This window comes from Protopterus annectens, chromosome 2.part1 (genome assembly GCF_019279795.1).
Source record: "Protopterus annectens isolate FY-2018-M chromosome 2.part1, PAN1.0, whole genome shotgun sequence".
In the NCBI taxonomy this organism is placed as follows: Eukaryota; Metazoa; Chordata; order Ceratodontiformes; family Protopteridae; genus Protopterus; species Protopterus annectens.
Genome location: NC_056729.1, coordinates 1251899301 through 1251916063, shown reverse-complemented (window position 1 = coordinate 1251916063; position 16763 = coordinate 1251899301). Strand labels below are relative to the sequence as shown.

Here is a 16763-nt window from a genome sequence, read left to right as displayed (position 1 = left end):
ACACCAAACAAAGTATCATGCTGTAATGGAGCATCCAATAATTTTACTTTAACATGGTCAGGTAAACTTTGTTCTTTCAACCAAGCATGTCTTCGAATAACAGAGCCTGTAACTGCGGCTCTACAAGAAGCCTCTAATGAATCAAAATCACATTGCAGAGTATGCTTTCCCACTTGTTCAACTGCATGCAATAAATCCTGCTTTTCTTTACCGTCAGGACTTTCTATGTTTGTAACCATTTTCTGCTTTAACAATGACATGAGGTACTGCTGATATTTAAGCATGTGAAACTGACAGTTTAAAGCTCTTACAGCTAAAGTAGCAGAAGTGTAAACTTTTTCCCCCATCTGTCCAGAGCTCTGGAATCCTTATCTGAAGGGACAGGATTTTTGGCAGTGGAAGCCTTACCCCTTTAGGACCCTGAGAAATTGTTTCTGGGTCTGCAGCTGGGTTGTAAGGAAATTTATGAGAGTCAGGGACCCCGTAAGTACCTGTCTGGCTTTACTGGTGCAGGGGTTAAAGAGTCAGGAGACAGACTGGATTCAGAAAAAACATCATCTACAATATCAAGCACAGGGGGGGTAGCCAGAGACCTGTGCTGAGGCAATAAAAGGAAATCTCTGAGCCTTTTCTTGGATTCTGAGTAATCCTGGCTCTCCCAATGGAAATGCTCCCTCATGGTGTGCAGGGTTTCCCCAAAAGAATAATCCTTAGGCGGTGAGGCTGAAGGAATGGACTCTTCAGCATCAGAGTCCTCATAGGGAGGGAGAGAATAGCCCTCATCAGGAGAAACAGAGGAAATGGAAACCTGCTCAGAGGAATCATAATCTGTGTCTTGCCTAGGCCTTTTGTCAGGAGGGGGATGGGAGCCCCTGATTAAAGTAATAAGGTCTTCGGCCATTTTAAGCATCTGTTTCTTTGGCATGGATGACTGCTCTGGAGAATGCTGCACTTGTTTCCTTGTCTTTAATGGTGTTTTTGACTTTGCCTTTGCTGCTGTAGAAGCCTTAATTGTAAGCTGTGAAGGTCTGAAAACACCCTCAGAAGCCGGTGCCTGCTCAGAGGCTCCAGACCCATCTGAGGGTATAGTTTCCATAGGCCCAATACCTTGAGTTTCCGCAGGCCTCGGTGTCTCCACGTGGCTGTTGGTTACGGCCTGTGGCTCTGAGGTAGCGGGTGTCAGGGGCTGCGAAAGCACCTCACTGAGAACCGGTGACTGGCCTAGAAGAGGCTTCGTTGTCGGTTTTGGACCTCGGATGCCTGTCTTTTTCTTTGTCTTTGCGTTTTTTATACATTCCGGTCGTCGGTTGTTCCGACGGCATTATATAATTAAATCTTTGTCCAAAATAATGTAAGGCAAAATCAAACCGACGTTTAATAGTGCGTTTATTGAATCTAGCACAAAACTGACAACTAGTAACGTCGTGGTCAGGGCCTAGGCAAGGAATACAGTAAGAGTGAAAGTCCTTATGAGGTAGTTGCTTCCCACAAGAAATACAATTATTAACTTTTACTGACATCGGTCTGGAGCAAGAAAAAGTTTCCCCAATGGGGTACTTAGCTTTATTGAAGACTTCATTCTGAAATTCAATTTTGAAAATCTCAGGAGTCGGCCGACCGGCACTTGTGAACTGCTTTTGCTTCGGGCACCGCGCAGCAAGAAAGACTGAAGAAAATGGCGTCGGTTGCTACTTTTATACCCCTGGCGCACTGACGTCAGGGAAGAGGCGACAGCAACCGACGCCGGACCAAGACTTTGGAACTCGGGCCGACTGCAGGTTGCCTGCCAGCAGGATAACTCAAGTGTAATGACTGCAACAGTGAAACACGATGAACATCGATTAGTTCTTTACTACTTTACCTAGCTACCAGTTAAGTAGATGCACTGCTACGGTACCTCTTTGGTTATACACTTTGATACTGTACTGTTTTTCTTATATATTGTTTGATACTGTACATTTTTGTTATACATGGTTTCTTTTTCTTTCTTCTGCTCTGTTCTTGGTATGTACAACTTACTGCCTCTGTTACGCTTTCTTCCTTCTTTGTGAATTTTTCCACCTGGGTGGTACCTACAAATGGTCAGTTGAGATAAACGTACTACCCCAGTAAATAAATACAAAATAAAATAAAGTAATCAAAAACACAATAAGCAAAATTATCTAATTTCACTGCTAGTCACCTAAAGAAGACATGCAGACAAAACTGGGCTTGAAATGACAAGAAAAATAAACATTTTGTAAATAAATTTACTAAATTATACGGTTAAAAAATAAGGAAAAAGCAATATGTTTACTTACTTTGTTTTCTGTAGCCAATACCACCAGACAGCAGGCTTCAACTGGTACTGTTCCACTCTCTGAAAGTGACCCTGATGTTTGTGCTCTGGAGGTTTCAGTACAGATGCTCTGACTTGGAGAGATTCCTGGGTCCTGAGCTGAAGAACAAACAAAAAATGTACCCAGTACAATAATACATTTTTTTCTACATGAAATAATTCACATTATTTGAATACTTTATATTCACAAATTTTAATCCTAAACTCAAACTAAGGACTACTAAAATGTATAAACCGAAGTATGTTTTTTCACCATACATTCTTTTTCAAGGTTCTTTTTGTCCCTGTGCCTGCTGACCATCAAGGTTCCCACTACTGGACTTGAACTCACTCATTCCCTCAAAGTGGTGGGGTCCCTAGATCATTGGGAGGAGGTGACAGCTATCTGGCAAGACTACCACTCAGACACGATAGGACAGCATTATGTAATGACTCTAATTCCACATGTGGGCAGAGGGAAACGTATCCCACAACACAATGGAGTCTAACAACGCCTTCTCTGTAAGGCTGCACTTTTCAAAGGACTCACAATGAAGACTACCATCTATTGTTGGCCCAGTGTGTTGAATGTCTGCACACCTGGTTGTGCACTTCCATCACCACACCTCCTTCGATGGTACACTGCAGCGAGCAGCCATCCTGGTCCTGTCTTCCCTCCAGGATGGATAAGGCTATCCTCGTCTGTCAGCTCAGACAAGCACACAAGCCACTAATAAAACTTGGGTGCCTGGGTTGTAGTCCGTGCTTTTATCCTATTATGCCACTAGAGTTACCATTTTTCACCATATATCATCACAGAGCACATTTAAAACAAGACAACAACTGACTATGCAGCCCACCCTAGAGGTAAATAAGTACTAGGAAATATAAACACAATTAAGATGGTATACCACTAGAAACAATGAAAAACAAATACAAGCCAATATGGTATAGACTAAACTAGAAAACAGCAAAGAGCCCATGGGTATACTGAAGCTAAACACCCCAGCAGTGCACTAAAGCCTAATACTACCCATACTCGAGTATATTAATACTAGTAAAAGGCATTCCAAATGTTTTATAATAAAATCAAAATGGAGAGCCGTCCACTCACAAGGACATAACAGAACTGTACCAAGTACCCAGTCTGGAGGATTCCCTTTCATTTCACCCAATGACTATGTTCGTGTTGCATCTGATACCAGGTGTTCTTCTCAATAGGAAGAATCTGAAATAGCACCAAAAACCCATCCTGAAGGACAAAGCTAGAGAAGGGCTAAGAAAGTTAAATCCTACAACAGATTATTAAAGAAATCCTGACTCCTGGAATCATGATTCAAGCAATAGTGCCTGGTGAAGGTGCAAAGTAATGACATAGTGGTCATGGTACAAATGCCTCCAATGAAGAGATTCGTAAAACAAGCAAGCAATAAAAGTAACTACTCTTCAAGGTGGAGAAGACTTTGACAGTAGGATACAAGAGTTTAGTCACAAAACACAATGCTTCTAGCAGTCCAGTTAAAAAATGCTTTGGAGGTGCATTTCCTCCTTCCCTGATGAAAGCAGAAGTAAAACTGATGTGGGTACGTAGAGTTTTAAGGGAGAGATTACTACATCAGTAAATCTCATCATTTTAAATTTATGCTATAGTGTGGCTGCATTAGTTCCAGCAAGGTCTTCCACAGCAGTATGGCCCTCTCCATAAGCCAACATTGGTCTTGCACCAACATTAGTGATCTCTAGTGGTGAGTGACTCCCATACGTAGCACTGATGTTCACCCATATTAGTTCTTCTGAGCAGGAAATTGCACTGAGGAATGTAGGAATAACACACACACAAAAATAAAAAGTACAGTTGTGTACACTTACCATAAATGTAGATATTCGAGTGTATTCACTGTTGCAGTCATCACATTTGGGCTATCTGCTTGCAATAGCCCTCAGTCGGCCTGATTATCAAAGTCTTGGGTCCTGCGTCAGTTGCTTTCTCATCTTCCGTGACGTCAGGTAGTCAGGGGTATTAAAGCATGCAACCGACACCATTACATCAGTTTTTATATATATATATATATATATATATATATATATATATATACACACACACATACACACAAGGGTATACCTCCAACAAAAAAGCAAATACACCAAAAAGCTTTTAAGCATAGTAAAGGAGAGTAGAGGTATAGCCAAAAAAAGTCAGGGGGCTGGAGGGAGGGTAACCAGGACTGCAACAGTGAATATACTCGAACATCTACATTTATGGCAAGTGTACACAACTGTACTATGTTCTTCGTGTTTCACTGTTGCACTCATGACATTTGAATAGATTCCCAAAGCTAAGGATGGGAGGAGGAATTTAGATAGCATTAGGACCAGCTATAAGGCCCTGCAAGACTGCAGTGGCAAAGCCAGCTCTGAATTTTGAGAAAATTGGCAAATGGTAATGCTTGGTGAAAGTATGTACAGAACTCCAGGTAGCAGCTTCTAGGATGTCCCTGGTAGGGACACCTCTGAGAAAGGCTGTAGAGGTAGATGCAGCCCTGGTTGAATGGGGTCTAATCCCCTGTGGGATAGGTTTTCCATGGTGCTTATAGCATAAATGAATGCAATGGCCTATCCATTTACAAATGGTTTGCTTTAAAATAGCCTTCCCCTCTGCCCTTGCAGCAAATGCCACCAGCAGTTGTTCAGATTTCCTTTAAGGTTTAGTCCTGTCCAAGTACAATCTAAGTTGTCTGTGCACATCTAAGGAGTGCAGTATCCGTTCCCCTTTATTCTGTGGATTAGAAAAGAAGGTTGGCAAATGAATGGACTGATTAAGAGCCACACTGGATACCACCTTGGGCATGAAGGAGGGATTGGTCTTGAGGGACACCCTGTCAGCATGAAAGATGACGAAAGGCTCCACTGCCATAAGGGCCTGTAATTCAGATACCCTTCTTGCTGAAGTGATTGCTAAAAGGAAGACTGTTTTCCAAGAAAGGAATTTTAACTCTGCACCTGCGACTAGCTCAAAAGGAGGAAGAGTGAGTTTTTCCAATACAAAATTAAGGTCCCAGGCTGGAGTTGGGGCTCTCCTGGGTGGTCTTAAGTTTTTGGCCCCTCTGAGGAACTGCTTGAGCAGTGGATGAGAGAAGAGGGGTGGTTCTGTGTTGTAATGATCTGAAATGGCTGAGGCGTGAATTTTGATGGAGGAAAAAGAAAGGCCCTTGTGAAGCATCTAAGTTAAGTATTGAAGAATCTGAGGTAAGTTTGGGCGCTGCTGTGCCCATCCCTTGAGTTTGGTTCCAGGCACAGAATCTTTTCCATTTTTCAGCATAAGATTTTCTAGTACTAGGCCTCCTTGCCTCCAAAATGACATCCAATACTTGTTTACTAAGGGATGGTAACAGAGAGATTAGGTAATTAGCCAGGCTGCCAGGTTCAGGGTTTGAAGCGGAGGGTGCAGAATCTGGCTCTCCTGCTGTGACAGCAGGGTAGGGGTCTGAAGCAGGTGCCATGGAGCCAGCAGTGACACACTGCGCAAGAGGGGGTACCAGTGTTGGCGCGGCCAGTCTGGTGCAATCAGTATCATCCTCAGTTTGTCCTGTTTGATCTTTAGTAGTACTTTGGAGAGATGAGGCAGAGGCGGAAAGGCAAAAACTGATAGATTTTTCCAGCTGAAGGACAGAGCATCCACTTTCCAAGCTTGTTTGTGGGGAGTCCTTGTGCAGAATATGTCCAATTGGTAGTTCTGGGGGGAGGCAAACATATATATATCTGGGCTCCCTCATTTGTTTATCAACATGCTGAAAGTCTTTGGTTCCAGTTTCCACTCGTGTGGGTCCATGAGATTTCTGCTTAGTTCATCTGCCAGTGTATTTAGTTTTCCTGGCAGGAAGTGAGCCTGTAGATGCACTTGGTAGCTCAAGGCTGTGTTAAACAGAGCCACGGCTAGTCTGCAGAGGGGGCAAGCATGGGTACCCCCCTGCTTGTTTATGTACCACATAACAGTGGTGTTGTCCGTCTTTACCATTAATTGTCCTGGACGAATGTGGTCCTTGAAGGCTGTCAGAGCATTCTGTACAGCTAACATTTCTTTTTGACTGATATGCAGGTGCATTTGACTTGGGTTCCATTTGCCCTGAATGCACTTCCCTGTCAGGTGAGACCTCCATGCATAGTCTAATGCGTCTGTTGTTAGGGTTTGGGTGGCAGGGGGTAGAGTGAATGGTAGTCCCTTGTTTTGGTGGCAGGCCTCTGCCCACATAAGGAACTCTATCCGTAGGAAAGGTATGATAGGAATCATTGCTTCTAGATCCTGAGAATGTTGACACCATAGGCTTTTTAGATACCACTGTAGTTTCCTCATATGCAGTCTTGCATATGGAATTAGTAGAATGCAGGAGGCCATGAACCCCAACGCTTGCAGTATTTGCCTTGCAGATAGCAGGGTTTTTGTGGCCATTAGTTTGAAGTAAGCTGTCAAATGAATTTGTTTCTCTGGTGTGAGGAAAGCCATCTGGGAAGTTGTGTTCAAGCTTGCTACCAGGAATATAATTTGTTGACAGGGTACCAGATGTGATTTCTTTTTGTTTATGGTGTACCCCAGACAAGTTAGCACTTTTTGTACAAATGCCAGATGATTCAAAAGCATGTCCTGGCTTTCTGCCTGAATTACACAATCGTCCAGGTATGGGTATATTTGAATATTTCTTTGCCTGCAAAATGCAATGACTGGAGCTAGGCACTTTATAGGTTCATAGGTAGGTACTAGGCTATCGGCCCAAGGGCCTACGCAAGCCTAGCCAACAAGGTTCCCTGGCTTACGCCACCCAAGAAAGTTATTTTCCTATGCCACTGTCGAGCAGAGACATTGTGAATACCCTGGGAGCAGTAGATAAGCCAAAGGGCAGTGCAGAGAAAGTACAGTTTTGTACCTACCATAAATGTAGATGTTCGAGTGCTAATACAGCTGCAGTAATCACAGATGGGTTTTCAGCCGTCAGGCGGTCCCTCGGTCGGCCGAATTCCAAAGTCTTGGTCCGGCGTCGGTTGTCGTCGCTTACTCTTCTGACGTCAGTAAGGCCAGAGTATATAAGACACAGCCGACGCCATGTTCTTCAGTCTTTCTTGCCCCAGATGTCAGGTGCCCCCAAAAGGAAGGCAATACATAAATAAGGCTTATCTACATATGCAGGCAATGCAATGTAATGCAAAATCAGTGTAAGCAAGCAAATAAAACATAGCAGGATAACCCAGTCAGGTGGTATGAAGAGGTTGTTAGGCCCCATGCCTTTACCAAGTGGGGAAGGAGGGAGGGAAACCTGTACTGCAGCTGTATTAGCACTCAAACATCTACATTTATGGTAGGTACAAAACTGTACTAGGTTCATCGTGCATACAGCTGCAGTAATCACAGATGGGTAGAGTCCCAAAGCTATGCATAGGGTGGTAGGTACTATGAGGAACTGGGTTGAGCCAGAATGCCCTGCAAAACAGCAGTGGCAAAGCCTGCTCTTGTTCTGGAATATAAGGGTAGGTGGTAGTGTTTTGTGAAGGTATGTACAGAACTCCAAGTGGCTGCCTCCAAAATATCCTTAGTAGGAACGCCTCTGAGGAAGGCTGTAGAGGTGGCTGTGGCCCTGGTGGAGTGAGATCTGATACCAGTAGGGACAGATTTCCCATGATAGGAATAACAAAACCGTATGCAGTGGCCAATCCACTTGGAAATGGTCTGTTTGGTAACTGGTTTCCTTTGAGCCCCTACGGCATAGGACACAAAGTTGTTCTGATTTCCTGAAGGACTTTGTTCTGTCCAAATAATAACGTAGCTGCCTATGGATGTCTAAAGTGTGAAGCAGCCTCTCCCCTTTGTTTTGAGGGTTAGGATAAAAGGTAGGTAGGTGTACGGCTTGATTTAAGGCTACCCTGGATACCACTTTTGGCATAAAAGATGGGTTGGTACGAAGGGAAACCCTGTCCTGATGGAAGATGAGGAAGGGCTGCACCGCCATGAGGGCCTGTAGTTCAGAAACCCTACGAGCTGAAGTGATGGCCAGAAGGAAAGCTGTTTTCCAGGACAAATGTTGCAGATTTGTTGAGGCAGCAGGTTCAAAGGGAGGCAATGTTAATTTTTCTAGTATGTAATTAAGGTCCCAGGCTGGTATTGGTTGCTTCCTTGGAGGTCTTATATTCTTAGCCCCTCTGAGGAACTGTCGTAAGAGTGGGTGAGAGAATAAAGGAGGATCCGTGTTGAATTCTGCAGAAATGGCTGAGGCATGTATTTTTATGGAAGAAAATGAAAGTCCACTGTTCAGCAGTTCAGCTAGGTACTGTAAAACCTGAGGCAAGTTCAATTTTCTAGGGTCCTGGCCTCTTTTCTCATTCCAACAGCAAAACCGCTTCCATTTGCGGAGTAAGCTTTTCTAGTAGATGGTCTTCTGGCCTCCAAAATGACATCCTGCACCTCCTAGGAGAGTAGGGACTGTTGTGGTGTCAAGGAATTTTCCATGCAGCGAGGTTGAGTGTTTTCAGCTGACTGTGAAGAGTTTTGTAGCTGTTCTGAGTCAGTAGGAGAGGCATTAGAGGCAGGGACCAGGGAGGAGTATGTGTTAGGCTCCTCAGGAGTGGATACCAGTGTTGCCTTGGCCAATCTGGAGCAATCAGTATCATCCTCGGTTTGTCTGTTCTTGCTTTCAAAAGCACCTTGGGCAGAAGGGGCAGAGGTGGGAATGCATAAACTGTCCATGCTGTCCAACTGAATGAAAGGCGCCCACTTTCCAGGCCTTTGGATGAAAGGTCCTTGAACAAAACTTTTTCAGCTGATGGTTCCTGTGGGAGGCAAAAGATCTATGTCTGGCCTCCCCACGCTTGGATTATCTCTGTAAACACCTGAGGATGTAACTTCCATTCGTGTGGATCTGTCATATTTCTGCTTAGAGTGTCTGCCAGTGTGTTTTCCAGTCCTGGCAAGTACTGTGCTTGAAGTTCGATTTGTCTTTCCAGAGCCAAGTTCCAAAGAGTCATGGCTAGTCTGCACAAGGGGTATGAATGTGTTCCTCCTTGTTTGTTTATGTACCACATTACTGTGGTGTTGTCTGTTCTTATCAGTAATTGTCCTGGATGCAGGAAGTCCTTGAAAGCTGTAATTGCATTTACTACTGCTAGCATTTCTTTTTGATTGATGTGAAGGTGCTTTTCCTTTTGGGACCATCTGCCCTGAATGCACCTGTCCTTCATGTGCTCCGCCCAGGCTTAATCTGAGGCGTCTGTGGTTATGACTTGTTTTGCTTGAGGCTTGCAGAATGGAAGGCCTGTGTTTACTTGACATGCTTGGGCCCACCATAGAAATTCCTTTTGCAAACATGGAATTATTGGTATAATTGCTTCCAAACTGTGCTGTGTTGAGACCATAGATTTTTTAGGTACCATTGAAGTTTCCTCATATGCAGCTTTGCACATGGGATTAGAAGAATGCAAGATGCCATGAATCCCAGAGCCTGCAGGATTTTCCTTGCAGTAAGCCTGGTACTTTTTGCTAGTGTTTTGAAGTACTGAGAAAGTTGCCCTTGTTTATCTGGCGTAAGATATGCCATCTGGGTGTTTGTGTCCAAGTTGGCACCCAGGAAGGTTATTTTCTGAGATGGTGTTAGTGTTGATTTCTCCTTGTTGATGGTATATCCCAGAGAAAGCAGTAACTGTGTCACATATGCCAGATGTTCCAGTAGTATGCGTTTGCTGTCCGCTTGGATCAGGCAGTCGTCCAGATAGGGGTAAATTTGTATCCCTTGAAGTCTGCAATAGGCAATCACTGATGCCAGGCACTTTGTGAATACTCTGGGCACAGTAGATAAGCCAAAGGGCAATGCAGAGAATTGATAGTGGATTGAACCTGCAAGAAATCTGAGGTATCTTCTGCAGCTTTGTCTGATTGGGACATGCAGGTATGCCTCCTTGAGGTCCAATGTTACCAGCCAAAACTCCTTGCCCAGCATGGGAAGAAGTTGCTGTAATGTGAGCATCTTGAATTTTGGCACGAGTAGGAATGTGTTTAGGATGGATAAGTCCAAAATGGGTCTCCAGTCTGTTCCTTTTCTTGGTACCAGAAAAAGTCTTGAATAAAAACCTTGACCTTGTTGGTGTGTAGGTACCTTTTGTATAGCTCTCATGTTTAGGAGCTTTGAAATTTGCAGTTGTGCCTCTGCCCTTTGATTTTGTGGCAGGTTTGGCATGCCTCTCATTTTGGAAGTGTGTGAAATTGAAATTTGTAGCCTCTGTTTATAATGTCCAGTATCCATTTGTCTGTTGTGACAATATGCCAATTGCTTGCAAATAATGCTAGTTTCCCTCCCAAAGGTGCTGTCAGCTGAGACTTGCTTGGCATGGAAATGAGGGAGTCATTGGGTTTGCTTCCTGTATTGTTGTGCACTGTCTTCACCACCTCTTGGTGCTGGAGATTGCCATTGTCTGCCTCTATATGATCCTTGTGATTGCCCTCTGCCCCTTGTGCCTGTATCTACCTCTTTGGGGCTTGTCAGTGGCTGGAAAGGACCAGTTTTTTGAAGGTCAATTTCTGCTAAAACGTGGTGGTTGGACCTGTAAGAAAGCCTTGACAGTTTGCATAGATTTGGCTTTTTCTTCCATTTTCCGTAGTATGTCCTCAGCATTAGTACCAAATAGTACATCCTTTTGTAAAGGAGCATCAAGAAGTTTAGCTTTCACATGATCAGGTAAATTTTGTTCCCTAAGCCAGGCATGTCTGCGAATGACTGATCCTGTGGCAGCCGCTTTACTGGAAGCCTCTAGGGCATCATAACCACATTGTAAGGTGTGTTTACCCACTTGCTCCGCACTATGCATCATATCCTGTAACTCTTTTAAATCTGGTTGTTCAGGTTGAGACATTTTGTTCCTTAATTGTGATAACAGGTACTGTTGATATTTAATCATATGAAACTGACAGTTTAAGGCCCTCATGGCTAGGGTGGCCGAGGTATATACCTTTTTACCCCACCTTTCTAGAGATCTGGATTCCCTTTCTGCAGGGAGTGGATTCTTGGCAGTGGAGGCCTTTAATCCCTTGGGGCCTTGTGAAATGGTTTCAGGGTCAGCATTATGGCCTTTGTAGAGAAATTGGTGAGAGCTGGGTACTCTGTAATACCTATCAGGTTTTACTGGTGCAGGAGGCAGAGAATCAGGGTTAAGGCAAGCCTCGAATAGACATCATCCAGTACATCCAAAACAGGGGTATAGCCAGAGGTCTGTGCTGAGGTAACCAAAGAAATTACCTAAGTCTTTTCTTGGTATCTGAAAAGTCTTGTCCTTCCCAATGGAAGTGTTCCTCAAAGTGTGCAACGTTTCCCCAAAAGAAAAATCCTCAGGAGGGGATACAGAAGGAATGGACTGTTCTGCATCCGAATCCTCAAAAGGGGAGTAAGAGTGTTCCTCTGCATCAGAATGTTCTGATAAAATGGATCCCTGATCAGAAGAGGGAGATTCTTCCTCCACTCTGGGTCTCTTGTCAGGAGGGGGCTGAGAACCTCTGATAAGAGTAATTAAATCCTCAGCCATTTTAAGCATCTGTTTCTTAGGCATGGGTCCAGGAGATGGGCCCTGTGCAACAGGCCTCGTGGGATGCCTGGCTGCTTTGGATTTAGTAAAAGCCTTTATTGAAAAAGAAGATGAGGGCCTAAATACACCATGGGTGGAGGTGGACCTGTCCACATTAGTAGGCTCGACATTAGCAGGGGCTTCGGTTGTAGTATGGGAAAGGACCGAGGACCCAGCGGTCTCGGGTACAGAGAACACCGCCAAAGGAATGTCGTCAGTAGTCAGGGACTGCAAAGGCGTCTCGCTGAGAACCGGACCACGTGTAGCCTGTTTTGGCGTGGTGTCGGCGGGGACCGCGGGTCTCGCGTGTCGGTCCTTTTCCTTGCGTTTTTTGGACAAAACGGTAGTCGGAGTGTCCGACGACATCTTATAATCAAAAGCTTTACCAAAGTAGTGTTGGGCGAACTCCGCCCGACGCTTGATAGTGCGTTTATTGAAGGTAGCGCAAAAGCGACAGCCGAGACGTCGTGGTCTGGGCCCAAACAAGGTATGCAACGGGAATGGAAATCCTTATGCGGTATTTGCTTCCCACAAGAAATACAATTATTAACTTTTTCTGACATCGGTCTGAGGCAAGAAAAGTTTCCCCAACGGGGTACTTAGCTTTAAAGAAGACTTCGGTTCCAATTTTTTCGTAATTCAGGAGCTGGCCGACCGGCACTTGCGAACTGCTTCTGCTTCGGGCACCGCGCAGCAAAAAAGACTGAAGAACATGGCGTCGGCTATGTCTTATATACTCTGGCCTTACTGACGTCAGAAGAGTAAGCGACGACAACTGATGCCGGACCAAGACTTTGGAATTCGGCCGACCGAGGGACCGCCTGATGGCTGAAAACCCATCTGTGATTACTGCAGCTGTATGCACGATGAACATCTGATAGTGCATGTAGCCTGCTATGAAGCAAAGGTATCTTGTGCAAGATTCCCTGATTGGATGTGCAGGTAGGCTTCCTTTAAATCCAGTGTTGCCAACCAGGCATCTTTGCCTAGCATAGGAAGCAACTGGTGAAGAGTTACCATCTTGAATTTTGGAATCACCAAAAAGGTGTTTAAGATAGAAAGGTCCAGGACAGGACACCATGAGTTGTCTTTTCTGGGTACCAGGAAAAGTCTTGGGTATAAACCTTGTTCCTTTTCCTCTTCTGGTACAGTTTGAATAGCTTTTATGCTTAAGAGAGAGAGTACTTGCATTTGAGCCTCTGCCCACTGATTTGGGGGTAGATCTGGCCAACCGTTTGGGGTTGGTAACATTTGGAAGTGAAATCTGTATCATTGGGAAACTATATTTAAAACCAATTTGTCCTGGGTAATGAGTTCCCAGTTTTTTGGCATGCAGCACAATCTTTCCCCCTAAAGGAGCAGTTAGTTGAGAAGTGCTTGGAAGTTTTAAAGTTAAGTCATTGAGACAGCTTACCATGGGGGGGGGGGGTCTTACTACTCCCTGATTTGGAAGTGGGAGACCCCCACTGCTTAGTCCTGTGCGTACCTTGGGACTGAAGCCTGGGTGTTCTGTTGGTTCTGGGTTTGGACTGAGAAGGCCTGGAAGAGGCATGAAAGGACCAATTCTTAGAGGGCCAATGCCTACTAAATCTTGGAGGATGTACTTGTAGGAAATCTTTAACAGTTTACATAGATTTAGCTTTTTCCTCCATCTTTTTAAGAACCTCTTCTGCTTTGTTGCCAAACAGGCGGTCCTGATTTAAGGGAGCATCCAGCAATTTAGCTTTAACATGATTGCTCCTTAAGCCAAGCATGCCTTCTAAGTACAGACCCAGTGACAGCAGCCCTGCAAGATGCCTCTAGTGAATCAAAACCACATTGCAAAGTATATGCAAACACAATTCCACGGCTACTGCAACCGGCAACTGAACAGCTGGGCAGCGTCAATGTAAAAGCACAGCCACAGGAACCAAAAAAGAACCAACCAAGAATACACTCCCAAATCACAGTTGTTTAATGAAATGACTTAGCGCTTTCACCTTACAAGGCATCTTCAGAGTCAAAAAAACACACATACCCCCACCACCCCACATTTATATGCAAACTGTTAATCAATCAATCAACACAACCAATGAGCCTTTGCAAATAATTAACAACTATACTCCACTTAAGTAAACTAAAACTTCAGTAAAAAATTCTTAAGAATATACACACAACCTATACAAATTTAAATATAAAACACCACATAAATAGTCATGACAAATGCAATATATATATATATTACTAACTAATATAAAATAAATATAGTGAATATATAGTTCATCTAAATCATCAAAGAAACTAATAAATACATATATATATAATATTGATGTATAAAATATAATATATATATTATACAATTTAAAAAGACAATGGTGTTACAAACATAACCATTGAGTATCTAAAACTTGACCACATTTTTTATAAAATTTGTGATTGATGTATCAACAGGGGTTTAATGGAAATATAGTCGTTCAGCCCAGGAAATTTCATTGCATTCAACCTTAACTGCCATTCCATTTCCTTCAAGGCCACCCTGTTTTTAACATCCCCACCTCTCTCTTCATTCACACGATCAATAACAAAAAACATAAACTTCTTAAAATTAATACATTTTACACTATGCAAAAATAGCGCATTGTGCATATCTTTGTTTTTGATAGACCTAAGATGCTCAGGAATCCTGTCTCTTAACCTGCGTGTTGTCATCCCCACATAAAATGCATCACAGGATGAACAACTAGCCACATAAATTAGATTTCTGGAATTACAGTTACAAATACCCGGACAAGGCAAGGTGTACTGGTAACCTGAAATAACCACGTACGGTCCATCAGCAATAAATCTACAACTCCTACACCTTCCACACTTAGCCATCCTAGACCTAGTATACAACTTATTCCTTTCCAGGATGGTCTTCAAATTAGAACCCCTACTGTAGACAATCACCGGCTCTTTACCCAACAATGCCTTCAAATCACTATTAAAGCTGTAATTCCACACATTTCTCAATTCAGCACAAAACTCACTTGACTTATCACTATATTTCATGATAAAACAAGGTCCCTTCTTATTTTTGTCACCCAACCTTTCCTTCACTACTACAGCCCCAATTCCAAGTCCAACATTACTCCTTAAAATAGGACCGTAGATGGTATGCCTTTTCTTTGTTATTTCCTTTTTCACACTTAATAATAACTTGACAGGATAACCACGTTCTAGCAGCATACCAATCAACTTGAAAATTTCCACTCTGAAATTTTCATCATTGCTCACTAGTCTTGAAATGCGTACCATCTGCCCCTTTACCACCCCTTTTCTCTGATGAAAGGGGTGGCAACTGCTAAAATGCAATAGTGAGTTGGAATAATTTTCTTTTCTATAAATAGTACTCCTCAACTCACCATCAACTTTCAAAATATTAATATCTAAAAAATTAATACAGTCAGAACTCCAGGTATGAGTAAACCTTAAAAAGTTAATAGTTTCGTTAAGATAACCCACAAACTCTATTGCAGAGGCTTCATCACCCTTCCATACAATCAAAAGATCATCTAGAAATCTATTATAGAGTACAATGTTATTCCTAAACCTAGAAGGAAAAACAAATGCCATCTCCCAAGCCAATAATACCAAATTGGCATAAACTGGTGCACACTTGGCACCCATGGCAACTCCAGAGCATTGTTTATAAATCCCACCTTCAAATTTAATGAAATTGTTATTTAAAACCAATTCCATTAAGTCCTGAAACAAATTCAATCTTGTTTTATCAATAGTACTACTCATGTTTAAACTAGAAACAAACAGCTCCAAACCATCATAATGTGGAATGACAGAAAAAAGATTAACTACATCAACTGTCAAAAAGCTATATTCATCAAAATTATTACCAACTTCCTTCAGTCTTTCCAAGCAGTGCCATGAGTCCTTTAAAATATGGGGCACTTCTGTTAAGGCTGACTTAGTCCACTCATCAACAAAAGCCACAAGGGGTTCTGTCTTAGAACTGGAATTGTGTTTGCATTTGCTTTTGCTTTAACTCCTTGTGGGTTAGCCCTAGTGACTTTACATTGCAAAGTATGTTTTCCAACCTGTTCAGCAGAATGCATTAAATCCTGTAAATCCTTATTTTCAACACAGTCAGGAATCAACATCATTTTCTGTTTAAGCAATCCAATAATATGCTGCTGATACTTTAACATATGAAACAGGCAGTTTAAGGCCCTAATGGCCAAGGTTGCAGAAGTGTATACCTTCTTACCCCATCTATCCAGCGCCCTGGAGTCTCTATCAGAGGGTGTAGGAGTTTTGGCAGCAGTAGCCTTAATGCCCTTGGGTCCCTGTGAAATGGTCTCAGGAACCGCAGTAGTATTTTTAAAAAGTAACTTGTGAGAGTCAGGAACCCTGTAATATCTATCAGGTTTTCAGGGAGCAGGAGGTAGAGAGTCAGGGGCCAAGCTAGATTCCGAAAAGGCATCATCAACAATGTCTAGTACAGAAGGGATAGCTAAAGGCCTCTGCTGGGGCAGGAGTAAGAAATCCCTAAGCCTCTTTTTAGAATCAGCGTAATCTTGGCTTTTCCAGTGAAAATGCTCCCTAAGAGTATGCAAGGTTTCACCAAAAGAGAAATCCTCGGCGGGGGGTGGGGGGGGGGGATGTTGTGTCAGAGGGAAAAGAGTTATCTGCATCAGAATCCTCATAGGCAGATAAGGGTAAATCCTGGTCATCAGAGGAAACAGAAATTTCAGAATCCTGGTCAGAAGTATCATAAGCAAATTCAGTCCTAGGTCTCTTAGAGGGGGGAAAGGTTGGCTTCCCCTGATTAAAGTAATAAGGTCTTTAGCCATTCTTATCATTTGTTTTTTAGGCATAG

General features: G+C 43.2%; 1 protein-coding gene across 3 annotated transcripts in view; it reads right to left on the bottom strand.

The window, feature by feature from the left end:
- Positions 1-16763, bottom strand: part of CCM2 (CCM2 scaffold protein) — a 984305-nt gene that overhangs the window by 377429 nt on the left and 590113 nt on the right. For all 3 annotated transcript variants that reach the window (XM_044062782.1, XM_044062785.1, XM_044062784.1), the window contains one exon: positions 2301-2437. In XM_044062782.1, coding sequence (XP_043918717.1) covers positions 2301-2437 — 137 coding nt within the window. The remainder of the gene's footprint in view (positions 1-2300; positions 2438-16763) is intronic.